This window comes from Salvelinus alpinus, chromosome 9, assembly GCF_045679555.1.
Source record: "Salvelinus alpinus chromosome 9, SLU_Salpinus.1, whole genome shotgun sequence".
Taxonomy (NCBI): Eukaryota; Metazoa; Chordata; class Actinopteri; order Salmoniformes; family Salmonidae; genus Salvelinus; species Salvelinus alpinus.
Genome location: NC_092094.1, coordinates 39,506,719 through 39,529,221, shown reverse-complemented (window position 1 = coordinate 39,529,221; position 22,503 = coordinate 39,506,719). Strand labels below are relative to the sequence as shown.

Genomic DNA, 22,503 nt, shown 5'->3' with positions numbered 1-22,503 from the left:
ATGTTAAACCTCAAACGGCATCCTCAATGGGAGGGAACATGGCCTGTTGCTAAGCACCATGACATCCTGTTCTATGGCTGCTTTCCCCCTGTGATTACAACAGTTACACACTACTTACACGCTGATTAGCAGGATAGCAGGCTGCTGTAACTGCAGACCAGACCTCAGCCTCCCTCCCTCCCCAAGAACCCCTGTGGATCGTAGCGTTGCGGCTGTGCGGTGCACCGCGGAGAGGGAACATTCCCATTCCACAGGCATAAGACAACCCACAAAAGCCATTACCACAGACAGAGCACGGAATCAGGGATGTCCCACTGATCAGGGATCCCTGAAGAATTCTAATAATGAGCTGCCTTGAATATTCTTCTGCTTAAATAGTGTGGTGATTTTGTTGCAGGAGCAAATGGATAGCCACACTTCTCCAGTGATACTTTGAAACGGCCTCTACGAATAGTAAAGAGGTTTTTGGGATCCTTCTTCAAGGTGCATTGAAAGATTTGAGGAGGACAAATTGTTAAAAGCACACACACACACACACACACACACACACACACATACACATACACACACACACACACACACACACACACACACACACACACACACACACACACACACACACACACACACACACACACACACACACACACACACAGAAAGAAAGATCACTGGCCATTCGGGTTTCATTTAATCATCTCAAGCAGCCATGCGGTCAGAAGGATGTATTCAATCTTTGTCGCCCGTTACCACTGAGCCCCTGCCCTGCTACTGATAAGACCCCAATACCTCTGAGTGCACAAAGTAACCAGCGGTGTGAGAGGATGGGGGAAATAACCACTAACTCAGACTGGCCCTGGTGTGTCATACACACACAGACAGAGTGTGTGTGTGCACGCGCGTGTGCGTGACCCTGGGTTCTTGTTTTGTGTTCTTGTGGTGTGTGTGTGTGTGTTCTTGTGTATATCGGAGAGAGAGACAAACAGACCCAGAGCCAGCCCCAGAACGAATTATAGAGCAAGGGAGCTCTGTTAATACACAGTGAAGGGATGACCAGATCAGTAGAGGTCAAACCAGGGCAGTTCAGTGCAGGCCAGAGGAGAAACACATACACCCTCTGATTTAATTTAGCTGCCTGCTAGGGATTAGAGCCATACATTCACCAGCTGTCATATTGGGACTCATATCAGCTGACTGGATGATCCCATTGAGTTGACCTGCTGATAACAGTTTGACAGCTCTTTAATGTGGTGAACTCTGGCGCTACCCATTTCATATGATATGGGTCCATCACAATAACAATGTCCTCCTGCCTGTAACCTGACACAACTGTAGTTCAACAGACCATCAACAGGTGAAGGAGGGAGGAAGCAGCCACTCTGAAAACCACCCACTGAGAAAAAACTGGCTGAATCAACGTTGTTTCCACGTCATCGCAACAAAAGAAAATCAATGTGATGACGCTGAATCAACGTGGAAAACTGATTGGATTTGAAAAAAGGAATCAACGTCAGGGAATTTTGTATTTCTTTTCACCCAAATTTCACCCAAATTTTAACCTCAATCCAATGACATTTGTTTCACGTTGAATTCACGTTAGTTGACACATCAACCAAGTTTTTTTCCAAACTAAACGTTGAACTGATGTCTGTGTCCAGTGGGCAGAGATTGTTTTTAGGGCCATCATACAATGCATACTTCTTGTTTACTATGAAAATGGCCTGGCATATCTCTCTGTGCATTCCCCACTTGTTGCTGACAATGCATATTGATCTAATATGGGGATATAATGGGAGCAGGGGGTCAATATCAAACCTCATTAACATCACTTTGGAAATTACTTCCTATTTCTTTCCAACTTTTCCAATCATTCTATGCCAGCTGGCACTATGAGCCTGTTGGAAGCCAACGACCCTGAATTTATTGCCTTTGTTGAGATATCCACTCTATGTGCTGTCAATGACCACTGCCTGTGTGTCTGTCCCTGGCCTTCCTCTCCACATGTGAATAGGATATGGCGATTGGCTGCTCATCCTGCATTAATGTTAATAAGTGGAGTGAAGAGGAGAAAGAAAATCTCTCTCTCTCTCTCGCTCTCTGCTCACAGTGTACCGTCACACACTCATCATACTCATCTTTTTACACCTCCACCACCCCTCCTACTCGGCAGCCCACCATCCCCCCATCATCTGACAGACCACAGAAAAGAGAGATAAACTTACAGTGGTCCCGGACAGTCAGACAGAATGGCTTATGAATTTAAATGTGGTTTGATTTGGTTGGTCTGACAGAGAGACAGCCATGCAGGGAGAGAGTACAGCAGAGCAGCTGTTCATTTGTCCTAATGGAAAGTGCTTTGTGACATCTCTGTGGCACCATAGATTGAGCTGACAGCAAACACACAGTGCCATGTCACTTTAGTCCCTGAGGAGACAACACTATTCCCCTAAGGAGCTGTGACATCACAGCAGAGGGGCAGACTCTTAAAGGTACAGTACGTCTTTCTACAGACAGTGTTGTTCTTTCTCTTTCTGCCTGCTGGAATCATCTGACCTGACTTCACAAAAACAATTGAAAAGCCCCCAAAGAAAGATCCTATGCTTGAACTTGTATCATTATTACTCTAGTTTGATACATTACTTTTGATAGGATGATTAATTTGAACAGTGCATGCTTCTAATTCACATCTGGGTAGCTAGCAGTACGTTGAGAGAAAATATTCTCCTACATGCTAAAATATCATTATTCCCAGGCGCAAAATAAAAATCGTATAAATCTTTCAGCAGTTCTCTCTTACCCAGTCAGCTTGCTTATGAAAGCTGCTTATCTCGTCTGATTGATGTGCTTCCTTCAGACAGAATGAACACCTAAAATAGTTTGTGTGCAGACTCACTCACACACACACACACACACACCCTCTCTCTCTCTCCTACATACATGGGCCAAGGAAGTTAATGAGCATACCTGCACTATTATTACATTTGAAGAGCTCCAGCTCAAGCTGTTCCCATAGATACACTTCAGCTGAACATATGGTACATAAAACTGCCATTGCCTTTCAAATGTGATTAAGTTAACACAGTTAAATTGGCTCTAGCCATTGCATTTATCTAGAGAGTGAAATAACATCTATTCTCAACAACACTGCATCATATACTGTAGCCAAACAACAAACATTTACAAGCTGTACTTTATACTCTGAACAATATACCTGCTTTAGATGTACTGCTCAATAATAATCTATCCTCACTCTTAACTTCTTATGGCTGGGGGCAGTATTGAGTAGGTTGGATGAATAAGGTGCCCCGAGGTGCCCAGAGTAAACGGCCTGCTACTCAGTCCCAGTTGCTAATATATGCATATTATTAGTACATTTGGATAGAAAACACTCTGAAGTTTCTAAAACTGTTTGAATGATGTCTGTGAGTAAAACAGAACTCATATAGCAGGCAAAAACCTGAGAAAGAATCCAACCAGGAAGTGGGAAATCTGAGGTTGGTCGTTTTTCAACTCATTCCCTATTGAAGATACAGTGGGATGTGGGTCATGTTGCACTTCCTAAGGCTTCCACTAGATGTCAACAGTCTATAGAACCTTGTTTGATGCTTCTACTGTGAGGTGGGGCCGAATGAGAGGGGAATGAGTCAGAGGTCTGGCAGAATGCTTTGAGCTCGTGACGCTCGTTCACGTGAGAGCGAGCTCTGTTCCATTTGCTTTTCTGAAGACAAAGCAATTCTCCGGTTGGAACATTATTGAAGATTTATGTTAAAAACATCCTAAAGATGGATTCTATACATAGTTTGACATGTTTCTACAGACTGTAACGGAACTTTTTGACATTTTGTCTACTCCTAGTGAACACGCTTCGTGACTTTGGATTTGTTAACAAATCGCACTAACAAAAGTAGCTATTTGGACATAAATGATGGACATTATCGAACAAAACAAACAATTATTGTGGAACTGGGATTCCTGGGAGTGCATTCTGATGAAGATCATCAAAGGTAAGTGAATGTTTATAATGTTATTTCTGACTTCTGTTGACTGCACAATATGGCGGATATCTTTTTGTCTTGATTGGTCTCTTTTTTGAAATCTGACACAGCGGTTGCATTAAGGAGAAGTGGATCTAAAATTCCATGTATAACACTTGTATCTTTGATCAACGTTTATTATGAGTATTTCTGGAAATTGATGTGGCTCTCTGCAAAATCACTGGATGTTTTTGGAACTACTGAGCATAACGCGCCAATGTATACTGAGATGTTTTTGTCACGCTCTTACCTTAGTTCCTTTTTTATGTCTCTATTTTGGTTTGGTCAGGGCGTGAGTTGGGGTGGGCATTCTATGTTTTGTTCTATGTTTTGTATTTCTGTGTTTGGCCTGGTATGGTTCCCAATCAGAGGCAGCTATATATCGTTGTCTCTGATTGAGAACCATACTTAGGTAGCCTGTTCCCACCTGTGTTTGTGGGTAGTTGTTTTCTGTTTTGTGTGTAGTCACCTTACAGAACTGTTTCGTCGTTTCGTTCACTCTCTTTGTTGTTTTTTGTATTTCAGTGTTCAGTTTTTATTTAATAAATCATGAACATGTACCACGCTGCACTTTGGTCCTCTTCTCCTTCTCCCGACGATATTCGTTACAGAACAACCCACCAAAAAAGGACCAAGCAGCGTGGTAAGGAGGAGCAGCGCGATCTGGAGAAATGGACATGGGAGGAGATATTGGACGGCAAGGGACACTGGGCACAGGCTGGGGAATATCGCCGCCCCAAAGAAGAACTGGAGGCAGCTAAAGCTGAGCGGCGGCGATATGAGGTAAGGCAGCGCAACAGGCACGAGAGGCAGCCCCCCAATTTTTTTTTTTGGGGGGGGGGCACACGGAGAGATTGGCGGAGTCAGGCGATAGACCTGAGCCAACTCCCCGTGCTTACTGGAAGAAGCGTAGTACTGGTCAGGCACCGTGTTATGTGGTCAAGCGCACGGTGTCGCCAGTACGCGCTCATAGCCCGGAGCGCTATAGGCCAGACTCCCGCAAGTGCCATGCGAGAGTGGGCATCCAGCCAGGGCGTATTGTGCCGGCTTAGCGTGTTTGGTCTCCGGTATGCCGTTTCGGCCCAGGGTATCCTGCGCCGGCTCTGCGTGCTGTGTCTCCGGGACGCTGGGAGGGTGCAGTGCGCCCTATGCCTGCATTCCGCCCGTGCCGGGCGGAACTGTTTCGTCGTTTCGTTCACTTTTCGCACTAAAGTACATTCATCTCTAGGAGACAGAACCCTTCTCCTTCCTGAGCGGTATGACGGCTGCGTGGTCCCATGGTGTTTATACTTGCGTACTACTGTTTGTACAGATGAACGTGGTACCTTCAGGCGTTTGGAAATTGCTCCCAAGGATGAACCAGACTTGTGGAGGTCTACAACTTTTTTCTGCAGTCTTGGCTGATTTCTTTAAATTTTCCCATGATGTCAAGCAAAGAGGCACTGCGTTTGAAGGAAGGCCTTGAAATACATCCACAGGTACACCTCCAATTGACTCAAATTAAGTCAATTAGCCTATCAGAAGCTTCTAAAGCCATGACATCATATTCTGGAATTTTCCAAGCTGTTTAAAGGTACAGTCAACTTAGTGTGTGTAAACTTCTGACCCACTGGAATTGTGATACAGTGAAATAATAATAGTCTGTAAACAATTGTTGGAAAAATTACTTGCGTCATGCACAAAGTAGATTTCCTAACCGACTTGCCAAAACTATAGTTTGTTAACAAGAAATTTGTGGAGTGGTTGAAAAACGAGTTTTAATGACTCCAACCTAAGTGTATGTAAACTTCCGACTTCAACTGTAGATATGACCATGTTTTACAGATTTGTCATTCCATTTTTTATTTTAAAATCATCTTATTTGATAATTTTATACATTTGACATGTGATATGGTCACACAGAGGGCCAGAGATAATAAGGCCATCTGATAAATTCCAAAGATACTTAAAAGTTACCAACAGTTTGGTAGTTTAGAAGGTTTCCAGTAATATACTTTCCCTTTGCAACCCTACTCAAAACCAATTAAGTAATGTAGTGAAAACAGATGTTACTTCTATAAAACATCTACAGTAAAGGCACTTAAAAGGTCAGTTTGTTGCCTTCTAAAGGCAGTGGTGGAAAAAGTACCCAATTGTCATACTTGAGTAAAAGTAAAGATACCTTAATAGAAAATGACTTAAGTAAAAGTGAAAGTCACCCAGTAAAATACTACTTCAGTGAAAGTCTGAAAGTATTTGGTTTAAAATATACTTAATTTATACTTTTACTTTTGATACTTATTTCAAATTCCTTATATTAAGCAAACCAGTTGGCACAATTGTTTGTGTTTTTTAAATTACGGCTAGCCAGGGGCACACCCCAACATTCAGAAACAAAGCATTTGTGTTTAGTGAGTCACCAGATCAGAGGCAGTAGGGGTGACCAGGGATGTTCTCTTGATAAGCGTATGAATTGGACCATTTCTGTCCTGCTAAGCATTCAAAATGTAATGAGTACTTTTGGGTGTCGAGGAAAATGTATGGAGTAAAAAGTACAATATTTTCTATAGGAATGTAGTGAAGTAAAAGTAGTCAAAAATATAAATAGTAAAGTACAGGTACCCCAAAAAATGACTTAAGTAGTACTTTAAAGTATTTTTAAGTACTTTACACCACTGCTAGAAAGTAATGTCTAGTGAAAGAGTGTGTCAACCGTTCCTAGGGACTGGTGATAAAATGCAGCCTTTCTACTCTCACTTCACTTCAAATTAAATCCATTGTATTTGTCACATGCGAAAAATACAACAGGTGTAGACTTTACTGTGAAATGCTTACTTACGAGCCCTTACCCAGCAATGCAGAGTTAAAAAGTAAGAAAATTAGCAAAGAACAATGTAAATACATTAACTATATTGTATAAAATAAGTAGTTGTGCAGAGTCAATGTGCAGGGGTACAAGGTAGTTGAGGTAATATGTACAGTGGGGCAAAAAAGTATTTAGTCAGCCACCAATTGTGCAAGTTCTCCCACTTAAAAAGATGAGAGAGGCCTGTAATTTTCATCATAGGTACACTTCAACTATGACAGACAAAATGAGAAAAAAAATCCAGAAAATCACATTGTAGGATTTTTTATGAATTTATTTGCAAATTATGGTGGAAAATAAGTATTTGGTCAAAAACAAAAGTTTATCTCAATACTTTGTTATATACCCTTTGTTGGCAATAACAGAGGTCAAACGTTTTCTGTAAGTCTTCACAAGGCCACTCCAGGACCTTGAAATGCTTCTTACGAAGCCACTCCTTCGTTGCCCGGGCGGTGTGTTTGGGATCATTGTCATGCTGAAAGACCCAGCCATCTTCAATGCCCTTGCTGATGGAAGGAGGTTTTCACTCAAAATCTCACGATACATGGCCCCATTCACTCTTTCCTTTACACGGATCAGTCGTCCTGGTCCCTTTGCAGAAAAACAGCCCCAAAGCATGATGTTTCCACCCCCATGCTTCACAGTAGGTATGGTGTTCTTTGGATGCAACTCAGCATTCTTTGTCCTCCAAACACGACGAGTTGAGTTTTTACCAAAAAGTTATATTTTGGTTTCGTCTGACCATATGACATTCTCCCAATCTTCTTCTGGATCATCCAAATGCTCTCTAGCAAACTTCAGACGGGCCTGGACATGTACTGGCTTAAGCAGGGGGACACGTCTGGCACTGCAGGATTTGAGTCCCTGGCGGCGTAGTGTGTTACTGATGGTAGGCTTTGTTACTTTGGTCCCAGCTCTCTGCAGGTCATTCACTAGGTCCCCCCGTGTGGTTCTGGGATTTTTGCTCACCGTTCTTGTGATCATTTTGACCCCACGGGGTGAGATCTTGCGTGGAGCCCCAGATCGAGGGAGATTATCAGTGGTCTTGTATGTCTTCCATTTCCTAATAATTGCTCCCACAGTTGATTTCTTCAAACCAAGCTGCTTACCTATTGCAGATTCAGTCTTCCCAGCCTGGTGCAGGTCTACAATTTTGTTTCTGGTGTCCTTTGACAGCTCTTTGGTCTTGGCCATAGTGGAGTTTGGAGTGTGACTGTTTGAGGTTGTGGACAGGTGTCTTTTATACTGATAACAAGTTCAAACAGGTGCCATTAATACAGGTAACGAGTGGAGGACAGAGGAGCCTCTTAAAGAAGAAGTTACAGGTCTGTGAGAGCCAGAAATGTTGCTTGTTTGTAGGTGACCAAATACTTATTTTCCACCATAATTTGCAAATAAATTCATAAAAAATCCTACAATGTGATTTTCTGGATTTTTTTTCTCATTTTGTCTGTCATAGTTGAAGTGTACCTATGATGAAAATTACAGGCCTCTCTCATCTTTTTAAGTGGGAGAACTTGCACAATTGGTGGCTGACTAAATACTTTTTTGCCCCACTGTACATGTAGGTAGGGGTAATAGTGAATAGGCAATAAAAATAGATAAACAGAGTAGCACTAGGTTATGTAAAGAGTGTGAAAGTCAGTGAATGTGTGAGTGTGTGTGTGGTGTCAATATGCATTTGTGTGTGTGTGTTGGAGTGTGAGTGTGTGGACAGAGTCAAGTGTGTGTGTATAGCGTCAGTGCAAGAGAGTCCGTGCAAAAAAAGGTCAAGGCAAATAGTCTGGGTAGCCATTTGATTAACTGTTCAGCTGTATTATGGTTTGAGGGTAGAAGCTGTTCAGGGGCTTTTAGGTCACAGACTTGGTGCTCCAGTACTTGCCGTGGAGTAGCAGAGTGAACAGTCTATGGCTTGGGTGACTGGGGTCTTTGACAATTTTCCGAGCCTTCCTCTGACACTGCCTGGTATAGAGGTCATGGAAGACAGGGACATCAGCCCCAGTGATGTACTGGGCCGTCCGCACCACCCTCTGTAGCACCTTGTCGCCAGATGCCAAGCAGTTACCATACCAAGCGGTGATGCAGCCAGTCAAGAGATGGCGCTGCAGTAGACTTGAAACTTCATCTGAGAAGAGGCCAGCATGACGAGCTAGGCTCAGGTCCTTCTCCTTTCTTTCCTCTCCTTTCTCCTCAACTCTCCCCTTTGGCGCTACTTCCCCTCTCTCTCTCTTTCTCTCTCTCCTCATTCACTCACTTCTCTTCTACCCTTCACCTCTCTCTATCTTTGTGTAGAGTAAAAAATAACATAATTTCTTTAGGAATGTAGTGAAGTAAAAGTAGTCAAAAATATAAATAATAAAGTAAAGCACAGATACCCCAAAAAACTACTTAAGTAGTACTTTAAAGTATTTTTACATAAGTACTTTACACCACTGGCTACAGTATTCCGCCATGTAGTGTAAAAGTGCTCAGTGGGAATGCCCTTAAGAGCTCCACTAAAAGAGTGACAACATGGAGGGAAGACAACAACCTTAATATGATTTAGTTTGAGATTTAGTCTAAACACCCTCTAGGCACACAGTATGTAAATTATGTTAGAAAAAAGTTCAGAAATAAAGCTTTTTGACTATCCACTTGCTGAAAAACTGTTATATTTTGAATGTCAGATAAGAATCAGCTATGGTTTAAGGCAAAAACAGCAACTACAATATTTAACTGAATGAAAAGCCGACAGAGTTTGGGCCAACTGACCCCATACCGGAGATGACAACACGGAAATGGCCCTCAATGTTACATGCTTTGTGACAAAGGGAAAAGTCCTTAGGCAGACGTTAAAGGTATACTGACTGGATAATGAAAGGCTATTACAGTCCAACAATGTCAGATACTTACAGATACATTATTCATTTTACCTCACAGCCTCCAATCACGAATGGATGGCCTGTAGAGATGCTTAGTCACATCCCTTGTAATGTGAACTTGTGGAATCATCCAAATAAAATGTGTAACTTCATGAAAGGGTACAGAATGACTAAGTTGTTGGTGGTAGGTCTGTATTTGAAAACTAGAGAGAACCAAAAGGCTATGAGCTATTTGAATGGGGACCCTTCAGTGCTCCCTGAAGAGGCGTCTTCTGTTCTCCTCTCCATGCTTCAGACCTGAAGGACGAACAATCCACTCAAGTGTTCATACACTCTAGCCATTTTCAGGAGGTCCTATCATGCCACATACTGTCTGCATGCCAAATCATGTCCCCCCATGCGTCACAATGGGATTCAATTAACTTTTAGCGTCCGTTGCTACGTCAATGGTGTGATGAGCTAATGCGTCACATTTTGGAGAACATTATAGCCAAGTGGATGTTCTTTTCATCTGTGCTATGAAAACAAAGTTGATTTCTGTGACAATTTTGGTGCTAAAACACATTTTGTTTAGCTTCAAATCAAATCAAATTTTATTTGTCACATACACATGGTTAGCAGATGTTAATGTGAGTGTAGCGAAATGCTTGTGCTTCTAGTTCCGACAATGCAGTAATAACCAACGAGTAATCTAACCTAACAATTTCACAACAACTACCTTATACACACAAATGTAAAGGGATGAAGAATATGTACATAAAGATATATGAATGAGTGATGGTACAGAACGGCATAGGCAAGATGCAGTAGATGGTATCGAGTACAGTATATACATATGAGATGAGTAATGTAGGGTATGTAAACATATAAAAGTGGCATTTGTTGAAAGTGGCTAGTGATACATGTATTACATAAAGATGGCAAGATGCAGTAGATGGTATAAAGTACAGTATATACATATGAGATGAGTAATGTAGGGTATGTAAACATTATATTAAGTGGCATTGTTTAAAGTGGCTAGTGATACATTTTTTACATCAATTTTTCCATTATTAAAGTGGCTGGAGTTGAGTCAGTATGTTGGCAGCAGCCACTCAATGTTAGTGGTGGCTGTTTAACAGTCTGATGGCCTTGAGATAGAAGCTGTTTTTCAGTCTCTCGGTCCCTGCTTTGATGCACCTGTACCGACCTCGCCTTCTGGATGATAGCGGGGTGAACAGACAGTGGCTAGGGTGTTGTTGTCCTTGATGATCTTTATGGCCTTCCTGTGACATCGGGTGGTGTAGGTGTCCTGGAGGGCAGGTAGTTTGCCCCCGGTGATGCGTTGGGCAGACCTCACTACCTTCTGGAGAACCTTACAGTTGTAAGCGGAGCAGTTGCCGATTGTGTATCTGTAAAAGTTTGTGAGTGCTTTTGGTGACAAGCCGAATTTCTTCAGCCTTCTGAGGTTGAAGAGGCGTTGCTGCGCCTTCTTCACCACGCTGTCTGTGTGGGTGGACCAATTCAGTTTGTCCGTGATGTGTACGCCGAGGAACTTAAAACTTACTACCCTCTCCACTGCTGTCCCGTCAATGTGGATAAGGGGGTGCTCCCTCTGCTGTTTCCTGAAGTCTACGATCATCTCCTTTGTTTTGTTGACGTTGAGGATATTTTCCTGACACCACACTCCGAGGGCCCTCATCTCCTCCCTGTAGGCCGTCTCGTCGTTGTTGGTAATCAAGCCTACCACTGTAGTGTCGTTTGCAAACTTGATGATTTGGAGGCGTGCATGGCCACGCAGTCGTGGGTGAACAGAGCTTGATGACGAGTTTGGAGGGTACTATGGTGTTAAATGCTGAGCTGTAGTCGATGAACAGCATTCTCACATAGGTATTCCTCTTGTCCAGATGGGTTAGGGCAGTGTGCAGTGTGGTTGCGATTGCATCGTCTGTGGACCTATTGGGGCGGTAAGCAAATTGGAGTGGGTCTAGGGTGTTAGGTAGGGTGGAGGTGATATGGTCCTTGACTAGTCTCTCAAAGCACTTCATGATGACGGAAGTGAGTGCTACGGGGTGGTAGTCGTTTAGCTCAGTTACCTTAGCTTTCTTGGGAACAGGAACAATGGTGGCCCTCTTGAAGCATGTGGGAACAGCAGACTGGGATAAGGATTGATTGAATATGTCCGTAAACACACCAGCCAGCTGGTCTGCACATGCTCTGAGGACGCGGCTGGGGATGCCGTCTGGGCCTGCAGCCTTGCGAGGGTTAACACGTTTAAATGTTTAACTCACGTCGGCTGCAGTGAAGGAGAGTCCGCAGGTTTTGGTAGCGGGCCGTGTCAGTGGCACTGTATTATCCTCAAAGCGAGCAAAGAAGTTGTTTAGTCTATCTGGGAGCAAGACATCCTGGTCTGCGACGGGGCTGGTTTTCTTTTTGTAATCCGTGATTGACTGTAGACCCTGCCACATACCTCTTGTGTCTGAGCCATTGAATTGCGACTCTACTTTGTCTCTATACTGACGCTTAGCTTGTTTGATTGCCTTGCGGAGGGAATCGCTACACTGTTTGTATTCGGTCATGTTTCCGGTCACCTTGCCCTGGTTAAAAGCAGTGGTTCGCGCTTTCAGTTTCGCGCGAATGCTGCCATCAATCCACGGTTTCTGGTTTGGGAATGTTTTAATAGTTGCTGTGGGTACGACATCGCCGATGCACTTGCTAATAAACTCGCTCACCGAATCAGTGTATTCGTCAATGTTGTTGTTTGACGCAATGCGGAACATATCCCAATCCACGTGATCGAAGCAATCTTAAAGCGTGGAATCAGATTGGTCGGACCAGCGTTGAACAGACCTGAGCGCGGGAGCTTCCTGTTTTAGTCTCTGTCTATAGGCAGGGAGCAACAAAATGGAGTCATTCCTGTATGTTGTTATGATCACACCACGTCTCGTTAATCATAAGGCATACCCCCCCGCCCCTCTTCTTACCAGAAAGATGCTTGTTTCTGTTGGCGCGATGCGTGAAGAAACCAGGTGGCTGTACCGTCTCCGATAGCGTCTCTCGAGTGAGCCATGTTTCCATGAAGCAAAGAATGTTACAGTCTCTTATGTCTCTCTGGAATGCTACCCTTGCTCGGATTTCATCAACCTTGTTGTCAAGAGACTGGACATTGGCGAGTAGTATGCTCAGGAGTGGTGCGCGATGTGCCCGTCTCCGGAGCCTGACCAGAAGACCGCTTCGTCTGCCCCTTTTACGGCATCGTTGTTTTGGTTCGCCGGCTGGGATCCGATCCATTGTCCTGGGTGGTGGGCAAAACAGAGGATCCGCTTCGGGAAAGTCGTATTCCTGGTCGTAATGATGGTGAATTGACGTTGCTCTTATATCCAGTAGTTCCTCCCGACTGTATGTAATAAAACCTAAGATTACCTGGGGTACCAATGTAAAAAAGAACATGTAAAAAAACAAAATACTGCAAAGTTTCCTAGGAACACGAACCGAGACGGCCATCTCTGTCGGTGCCGGAAGCTTAATCATCCCTTTATGTCTGTCTGAGAGTCTGGTAAAATGAGAGGTTAACTATTCATCTCAACATCTAAATGACATGATGAGATCCATGGATTGCAGATCTCTTCCGACACTGTAGGTTTTAAATAATTGTTATACACCACATGGTCTCCTACCATGACCAATGGACTCTCATGCCAAATGGCCTCTCTTGTCTGAATATGATAGAGAAAGGGAAGGCTAAGCCAAATGTATTGACTCTCTTATCTACCTTGATAGGAGAGGAAAATACAAAATCTGATGTATTTGGATATCTTTGTCAGCACAAAGGATTCAGGCAGAAACAAAGAAGGCATTTGAAGTGGTCCTAACCCCAGGTTCCCTCCTGCCCCCTCTCTATCACTCTCTTCCCTCACACAGACACAGCCCATTTCACCCCAGCAACAGACAGACATTCCCAGCCAAACATATCTCTGAGCTAGTGGAGCAATCATGCAGCCCAGTTCTAATCCCTGACACACGTGTGGCAGCCTTCAGTGAGACACAGCCCAGCCCTGATAGAGAGCCCAGCCTGGCCCTGGGTTGGACAGACCTCCATGTCTCAGCCATCACTATTAATATCATTATCATTTGGACGGCGGGCATATTCTCCTGTCACCACAGGGGAGCGAGGGCATGGATTGGCTGTCAGTCTCCCTGAGTGGCAAGACTGATAAGCCAGATCAGTGGCTGCTATGGGACAATGGAACGGGCTAGTCAGAAATTAGATGCCAGTTATCATCCAGGGCCAGAGGGGGGGTGAGATGGGAGTGTGGGGTGGCAGGTGTACATTTTCCCCTTGTACCAGGCAGCAGTGTCACCAGCCTCTCCTTTCTGTGTCACCACAGGCTTTAGTTAGAGAGACATCAGGACAAGTAGAGTGTCACGTTCGCTAGAATAAATGTCAGACCAAGGCGCAGCTGATGTTGAGTTCCACATATTTATTAGAAAGTGAAACTAAACAAAGACAAAAACAAATAAACAATAAACAAACAACGAACCGCGACTACAGAGTTGCTACGTGCACTAACTCAAAACAATATCCCATAAAACACAGGTGGAAAAAGGCTACCTAAATATGATCCCCAATTAGAGACAACGATTACCAGCTGCCTCTAATTGGGAATCATACCAATCACCAACATAGAAATTATAACCCAGAACCGGACATAGAAATAACTAACTAGAACAACCCCCAGTCACCTACTATACCTACTAGGACCTACTATACCATAGAAAAACAAAGGCTCTCTATGGCCAGGGCGTGACAGTATCCCCCCCCCAAAGGTGCGGACTCCGGCCGCAAAACCTGAAACCAAATGGGGAGGGTAGGGGGGGTGATTAGTGTCGGTGGCGGCTCTGGTGCGGGACGAAGAACCCGCTCATCCCGTGGATCCAGCCATGGACCCGGGCTGAACACGGTGCCTGGACTGGACCTCGGTGTCAAGGAAGGCTCCTGCCATGGAGCGGAACTGGACACCAGATCTGGACTGGACATCAGTGCAGAGGAAGGCTCCTGCCATGGAGCAGGACTGGACGCCGTATCTGGACTGAGTACCGGCGCAGGAGAAAGCTCCGGCCATGGAGCTGGACTGGACGCCGTGCCTGGACTGGGCATCGGCGCAGGGGAAAGCTCCCGCCATGGAGCGGGACTGGACGCTGTGCCTGGACTGGGCACCAACGCAGAAGAAGACTCTGGCCTTGGAGCTGGACTGGACGCCGTGCTTAGACTGGGCATCGGCGCAGGGGAAGACTCCGGCCATGGAGCTGGAGGTTCCGGACTGTGAACCGTCTCAGGAGGATCCGGACTGTGAACCGTCTCAGGAGGTTCCGGACTGTGGACCGTCGTGGAGGTTCCGGACTGTGGACCGTCGTTGGAGGTTCCGGACTGTGGACCGTCGTTGGAAGTTCCGGACTGTGGACCGTCGTTGGAGGTTCCAGTTTGTGAAACGTCGCCGGAAGCTCTGGACTGGGAACTGTTGCTGGAAGCTCTGGACTGGGAACTGTCGCCGGAAGCTCTGGACTGGGAACCGTCGCCGGAAGCTCTGGACTGGGAACTGTCGCCAGAAGCTCTGAACTGGGAACTGTCGCCGGAATCTCTGGACTGGGAACTGTCGCCGGAAGCTCTGGACTGGGAACCGTCGCCTGGGAACTGTGGCCGGAAGCTCTGGACTGGGAACTATCGCCGGAAGCTCTGGACTGGGGATCGTCGCAGGAAGCCTGGTGCGTGGGGCCAGCACTGGTGGTACCGGACTGGTGACACGCACCTCAGGGCGAGCGCGAGGAGCAGGCACAGGACGTACCGGACTGGGGAGGTGCACTGGAGGCCTGATGCGTGGGGTCGGTACAGGTGGCACCGGACTGGTGACACAGACCTCAGGGAGAGTGCGGGGAGCAGGCACAGGACGCACCTGACTGGGAAGACGCACTGGAAGCCTAGTGCGTGGAGCCGGCACAGGTGGCGCCAGACTGGTGACACGCACTTCAGTGCGAGTGCGCGGAGCAGGCACAGGACGTACCGGACTGGGGAGGCGCACTGGAGGACTGGTGCGTGGAGCTGGCACAGGACGTACTGGCTGTGGAGGCGTACTGGAGACCTGGTGCGTATAGCCGGCATCAATGGTACCGGTTCGATGACACACTTCGCACGGCAAGTGCGAGGAGCTGGCACAGGACGTACTGGGCTGTGAAGGTGCACTGGAGACCTGGTGTGTATAGCCGGCATCAATTGTACCGGAACTTTAACACACTTTGCACGGCAAGTGCGAGGAGCTGGCACAGGGCGTACTGTGCTGTGAAGACGCACTGGAGACCTGGTGCGTATAGCCGGCCTCAATTGTACCGGAACTTTAACACACTTCTCAGGACGAGTACGGGGAGCTGACTCAGGTGGCATTAAATTAATTACACGCTCCTTAGGGCAACTGTTGTGCATCTTCCACCAACTTAACTCTCTCCACTCTTTCTCCTCCAATACCTCCATCCACTCTCCGACGGTCTCTGACTCTCTCCTTTCACTCTCCTCCAGTTTCTCCCTCTTCTCCCAGACTGGCTCATGTTCACTCCTCGGCCCCGCCGACCACTCCATGTGCACCCCCCCCAAAAAAAAAATTTGGGCTGTCTTTTGGGCTTTCTCAGTGGCCGCGAACCCCGGCGTCGTCGCTGTCCTCCCTTCTCTCCTTGCGTCTCCCGCCAAGGAAGGCGATCCAGTCCTGCCAGGATTTCTTCCCAAGTCCAGGATATTTTCTCCTTGATCTCTTCCAAAGTCCAGGATGCCATCTCCTCCTGGGCACGCTGCTTGGTCCTGGTGTGATGGAATATTCTGTCACGTTCGCTAGAATAAATGTCGGACCAAGGCGCAGCTGATGTTGAGTTCCACATATTTAATAGAAAGTGAAACTAAGCAAAGACAAAAAAATAAAAAAAATAAACTAACAACAAACCGTGACTAGAGTTGCTACGTGCACTAACTCAAAACAATATCCCATAAAACACAGGTGGAAAAAGGCTACCTAAATATGATCCCCAATTAGAGACAACGATTACCTACTATACCATAGAAAAACAAAGGCTCTCTATGGTCAGGGCGTGACATTGAGATTATTTCATGGGGGCTGATACTGAATGTATAACCTTTCCTTATTTGTGTTTTATTTGTGTTTTAGTGGTGTGGATCAGTGGTCAATGCTGTATTGGAGTAGCAGTTAGACAAGGGGTCAAACAGTGATCAAGGCTGACATGTATAGTGAAAGGGATAGTCAGAGTCCCCTGGTCAGTAAACAGCATTGGTCAATAAACACACAGACAATACCCAATTACATACACTGTGTGGAGTAGCTAGTTGTGGTATTGGTTGGTGCTCTATTTTTACACTATGCGGCCCAAATAGGATTCAAGGTTCAACAGAAGTATCTGTCAAATGTGATGCTTAGATATTAGCACAGTATTAGGTTACAGAATACATACATAATGTAAGACAATATAAGCCTGTGGTGTATTGCTGTTGGTTTTCATCAGGACTGGTATTAATCTCCTACTATCAAGCATACATATTAATTCTTTAAATGAATCTGATACCAGGCGATTCCCAATCATCTTTGCTTGTTTCCACCCTTATAAAAATTGGATTAGTTAATCATTGTGGAGCCCAATCCCCTAAAGATGCTTCACAGAATGCAATAAATTCCCAAGTATGAAATAGTAACTTAGTCTAAGATGAAAAAAGTTTGGATTACACAGAGTCCTCAGAGAACCTTTCTAAAGAGAATATTAGTGCAGCTCGACAGAATCATGAGTGTGTGGAGAATCTGTACGCACCCACCAATGGCCATTACATGGTCTAAGTAAACCAGGAACACTATGATAGGTTTACCACTGACTCACTGTAACATACTGTAGACTTTCCATCGTTAATAGACATAAAACAAGTCTGTTCTATGATGAACCCAGCCTGCCTTCCAGCTACAGGAGACAGCACCTGTGTGAGTCAATTTCACTCAGAATCTCTAATGAGTTAGAATCTATCTGATCTTGGTAACTGCATTTCAGGGGGATGTTTCACACTGTGTAAGAGAGAAAAACAGAGGAAAAAACTAATCCAACTGAACGTCGTCTTTTGAATGGTGTCTACAGAGCAGTAGAGGATGTGTGATCCCTTACAAGCCATGTTTGTCTTTGTGGAGCTCTATTATATCTCACTACTCTAAAGTCTATTTCAACGGCATGGGGGGAGGCAGGGTACATTGTGAAGGCACATCTTCAAGTAGACTACAGTGTTGTGGAGTCATGCCAACGCTTTATCAGCACCTATGCGTTCTGGAGGGTAGGCAGCCTAGCTCTTCTCCGCTTGATGAATAATGAAAGGTAAACCAGAACATGTCTTCCTCTCTGTTTGAATGCAGCACGTACAGGAGATGCTTATATTTTCTATTAAAAAATATGTTGATCGACAGTTTTCAGTTGGAAAACATTCAATATAATATCCAGAAGGATCTCTACTTGGGTACACTGGTTGAATCAATGTTGTTTCCACGTCGTTTCAATGAAGTGACGTTGAACCAACATGGAATAGACATTGAATTGACATCTGTGCCCAGTGGGATCTATTATTTTAAAAAGGTTTTTCAAGAGAGTGGAATTCAAGTGGAATTCAATATCTATGAATGTGCTCACATTCACATAACCATGCCCACTCATGGACACCCACACACACAATAGTATGAAGTCAAAAGAGATGATTCATGATTCCAGGTTAGAGGCTGCTGAGCAGGTTGAGGACTTTAAGCTTAGCGACTTAAATGGCTATGTTAAAAAAAAGAAAAAAAATTCTCCACGCTGTTTAACGGATCCCAGAAGAAAGATGGGAGACATTAAGTGAGGACAGGGACGGAGTGCACTCAGCATGGCCCCAGCATGCCTCCTCAGCCGGAACATTTCAGTGTGAAGATCCACTTCTTACAACGCTTCCCTGACACCGCAATGCATCATGGGAGCCAGCCTGGCGGAAGTTCGAGGTGATGTGTCGCCAACCCTGACAACAGCGCCGGGCATTTCCATTAAAAACCACACAACTCAACATTACGACCTCTGCTTAAGGGCCTAATGCCTTTTCCTTCACCTCAAGAAAAAGAAAAAACGCAACAGTTGCAGTTTTTGACAAATGCATCATGAGTTTGTACAAACAGGCAAATAGGTTAAGTTTGTTAAGTGCAGTTTTCTGTGTGCACTAAAATTCTGAAAAATAGAGATAGTGTGGCTGGTGGGTAATGAGGTTGATAAAGTAAGTTCAATCAGTAAGGCGGTCTGAATGGCTTGCTCCTTCTTCCCGTAAGCATAACATATTCACATTGTTTCCTTTCCATGGGCGCAGCGGGAATTTATATCCGTTGTTGAAATGTTCTCATCAACAGCACAGCGTCATGTCACTTTTACTATATCAATTAGCCACGTGCAGAATGTCAATCACCTATTACCCTATGGCCAATGAGCACAGCTGAATAATGCAACTTTACCGCTTGCTAAACAACTCATGGGCATACCTGGGCAATAAGGACCTTGCCTCTCTTCCCACCAATTGTTACTCACCAATGGTTCTCTCACTTGTGTCTTACAGCAAAAGGTTCACAGCAGACTCATCCACATCCTCTCTGTTCAGATACATTGACATGCCTTTGCTTATCGTGGCTATTGCGTAGGTTACTTTTGTTGTCTTTGTTGTAGCTTTACCTTAAAGTGGTGCTTTGTAATAGCACTGTTATTTTATCAAATCATTTTTTCAGTGGGGAATATTTCATTCATGATGCTTGAGCTCAGTATGCCTATTTTCTCATCACTCTAGGCACTTTCATAAATGTTAATTCATTGGCGGTCATACCACAACTACTGTTAGCAATCAGATATCTCCCTTCATGCTTGTATCTTCCAAAAAGCATGATTAGACTGGTCGGCTATCAGTCTACCCCACACAATGTCAAAGTCACTAGCGTGATTATCGTTCATTGGTTGTCGCACAGTCATGCCACTGATAGCTTGTGCCAGGCGCAACTTTTATAACAAGCTCTTGTCAGTAAACGTGTCGTTGCTGAACATCATGCCTCTTGTCTTTGAAGTCTCGTCGTTAACAGCCGAAGTAGTTGCAGCGCGAGCCGTGCTGCTTTCCACATCTGGGGCCAGTGCTCCAAGCTTCAAGATTACTTGAGTGCTCAGTCAACGATTTTGGATTTCCATACTGCCTTGAGTTAATGATTTGTCAAATCGTATATTCATTCAGAAAGCATTGCGCGCTCTAGTGCTTTCACTTTCAAAAGGGTGAGCTAACATCAGGATCATGCTAACTCATAGCTGTTCTCTTCAACGTTGGCTCCACATAGGGCTTATTTCATCACTCTCCTATATGTTCTTTGTACATGCTCACTAAGAACTGCTCTCTTCTGACCAATGGGAATAAATCTTGTGATGTACTTAAATGAAGGACTCGTTTCTCTCAGATTCAGATCAACTTTATTATCCCACCAGGGGAAAAATTCATTTTGTCATGTGCTTAAAAAGACAGTACATAAAACATGAAATCACAGAAACTACACTAAATAATTCACTCAAAGTGCTATAGCTACACATTTAAAGTGAAAGTGTAATATGATGTATACTGGAGGGACCAACAGACTATCTATCATACAACCTAATGGCTGTTGGAATAAAATAATCCCCATATCTGTTTTAATTTTCTTTTGAAGAAGTCTCTTTCCCCTTGTCCAGCTGCTGCTGTGATTGAATTTTGATTGAAGGGGTGAGTACTGTCCTGTAAAATGCTTTCACGTTTTAGGAGGATGCGTTTTGTGTACAAGTTGGAGGCTGATTCTTGATCTATACCAATTATCCTTCCCGCCGTCTTAATCAAGCACTGAAGCTTGACTTGGTCTTGCACTCGCATGTTTCCGAACGCGCATATCAGACCAAAGGACAGCACACTCTGCAGAACAGATTTATAGAACATTTGTAAGATATGACGGTCGACTTTAAAATGGTTCAGTTTGTGAAAAAAAAATTGTTGAAATGTCTTTATCTTTGCAAAGGCACAGTCATTGAAGTTCAGTTTATTATCTATTTTGATATTTCTCAATTGCGCCTTACAGCAAAAGGCTCACAGCCGACCCTCCACTTCCCCAACGCCACCAGCTGATCATCGGATCCTCTTTCTCACAGATGGGGGAGTGGTTTTGATGCCAGCTACCCCGCATAGGGCTACCGGCATCACAGCATCTGGCTCAGAGGATCATCCCTCGGGGACGAGGCCCCTCCCCAAACTATTTTAATTCCTTTTCATACTTTCATTTTGTCTTTGTTGTGCATTCAGTTAGCCTGTCCTCGATTGTATTGGGTTACGGGTGCTATACAGCGTTTCTACTAGAGCCTTGAGGCTGAACTGACAAAGGAAACCAACACCATGATCATAGCAGCGTAAACTCACAGACACATTCCCTTATCTCCCTTGTGCACCCATACCACCTGACTACTGTGATGTGTTGTTCATTACATGTGAACACACACACACACACACACACACACACACACGCACTCACACATTCACTCACACGCACACACACGCACTCACACGCACTCACACGCTCTCACACACACATACACACACGCACAGGCCAGCGACTGATGTGCGCTGAGCCTTTCCTAGGGCAGGCTTCGAGAATTATAACACAATCATTTTAAATGGAAAAGCAGAGGTCAGGGAGGATAACTGGTTGATTGCTGGTATGTGTGTGTGTTTACGTGTGTGAAACCTACTCCATCACCTGTATGTGAATCACGCCCGTCACCAGCTGCGTCTGCGATTACAGTGATAGATGTGACTGGGGCTGTTTTTCTCCAAGGTCTGTCTATCTGACTGAGGAGTGATGGTCTCTGCTGGGACTGCTGGGACTGGAGGACTACAAGGACTGGTGAACCTGCCTGCAGAACAGGAGCACTAGAAAGGGACCCCACAGAGGGAGCATGATAAGAACTGGTAGCAGTGGTCCCATCTCAAGACCTCACTATTTACTTTTACTAGTCTGTATGACAACTTCATCTGGTCATCATTACACTGAGTTTATTTGACATTTATCCACCTTTGGACAACAATGAGGACAGGGGCCAAGTGACAGAGGACAGGGAATAGGGGTGCGGGGAACAGGCAGCGGTGCATTTACTCACCAGTGAGTGGGTGAACTCTGGGGCGTGGTCGTTCTTGTCTGTGATGGTGATGGTTGCAGTGGCTGTTCCGGTCAGTCCCACGTCTCTTCCCTTCATGTCTTGGGCTACAATCTCCAGTTCGTACTGCGTGGTGGGCAGCGTCTGGAGGGACACACACACAGAGTCATAAAGCCTGTCATTATCAACCATTCATTTCAGGGGTTATACACAACACAATCATCATTAGACACAGGATTCGTTGAGGGAGATCAAATGAATCCACTGAATACAAAATGCTAACAAATGATTGACTGACTGACTGAGAAAAAAGCAATTAAGATGTAGTTGAGACTGCATGATTGTGACGTTGGTGTGGATTCATTTCAGAGCAAGCGTATTATAGACCTTCTCAGAACCAAGTAGAGTTGCTAGTGTGGTTTCCTGTCTGTGGGTGGTAGTGCAGTACTCTGTGGGTGGTAGTGCAGTACTCTGGGGGTGGTAGTGCAGTACTCTGGGGGTGGTAGTGCAGTACTCTGGGGGTGGTAGTGCAGTACTCTGTGGGTGG

At 45.0% G+C, this 22,503-nt stretch overlaps 1 protein-coding gene across 1 annotated transcript in view; it reads right to left on the bottom strand.

Annotated features, from left to right (window-relative positions):
* Positions 1-22,503, bottom strand: part of cdh13 (cadherin 13, H-cadherin (heart)) — a 526,046-nt gene that overhangs the window by 100,655 nt on the left and 402,888 nt on the right. Inside the window, exon 8 of the mRNA XM_071326199.1 lies at positions 21,960-22,100. Coding sequence (XP_071182300.1) covers positions 21,960-22,100 — 141 coding nt within the window. The remainder of the gene's footprint in view (positions 1-21,959; positions 22,101-22,503) is intronic.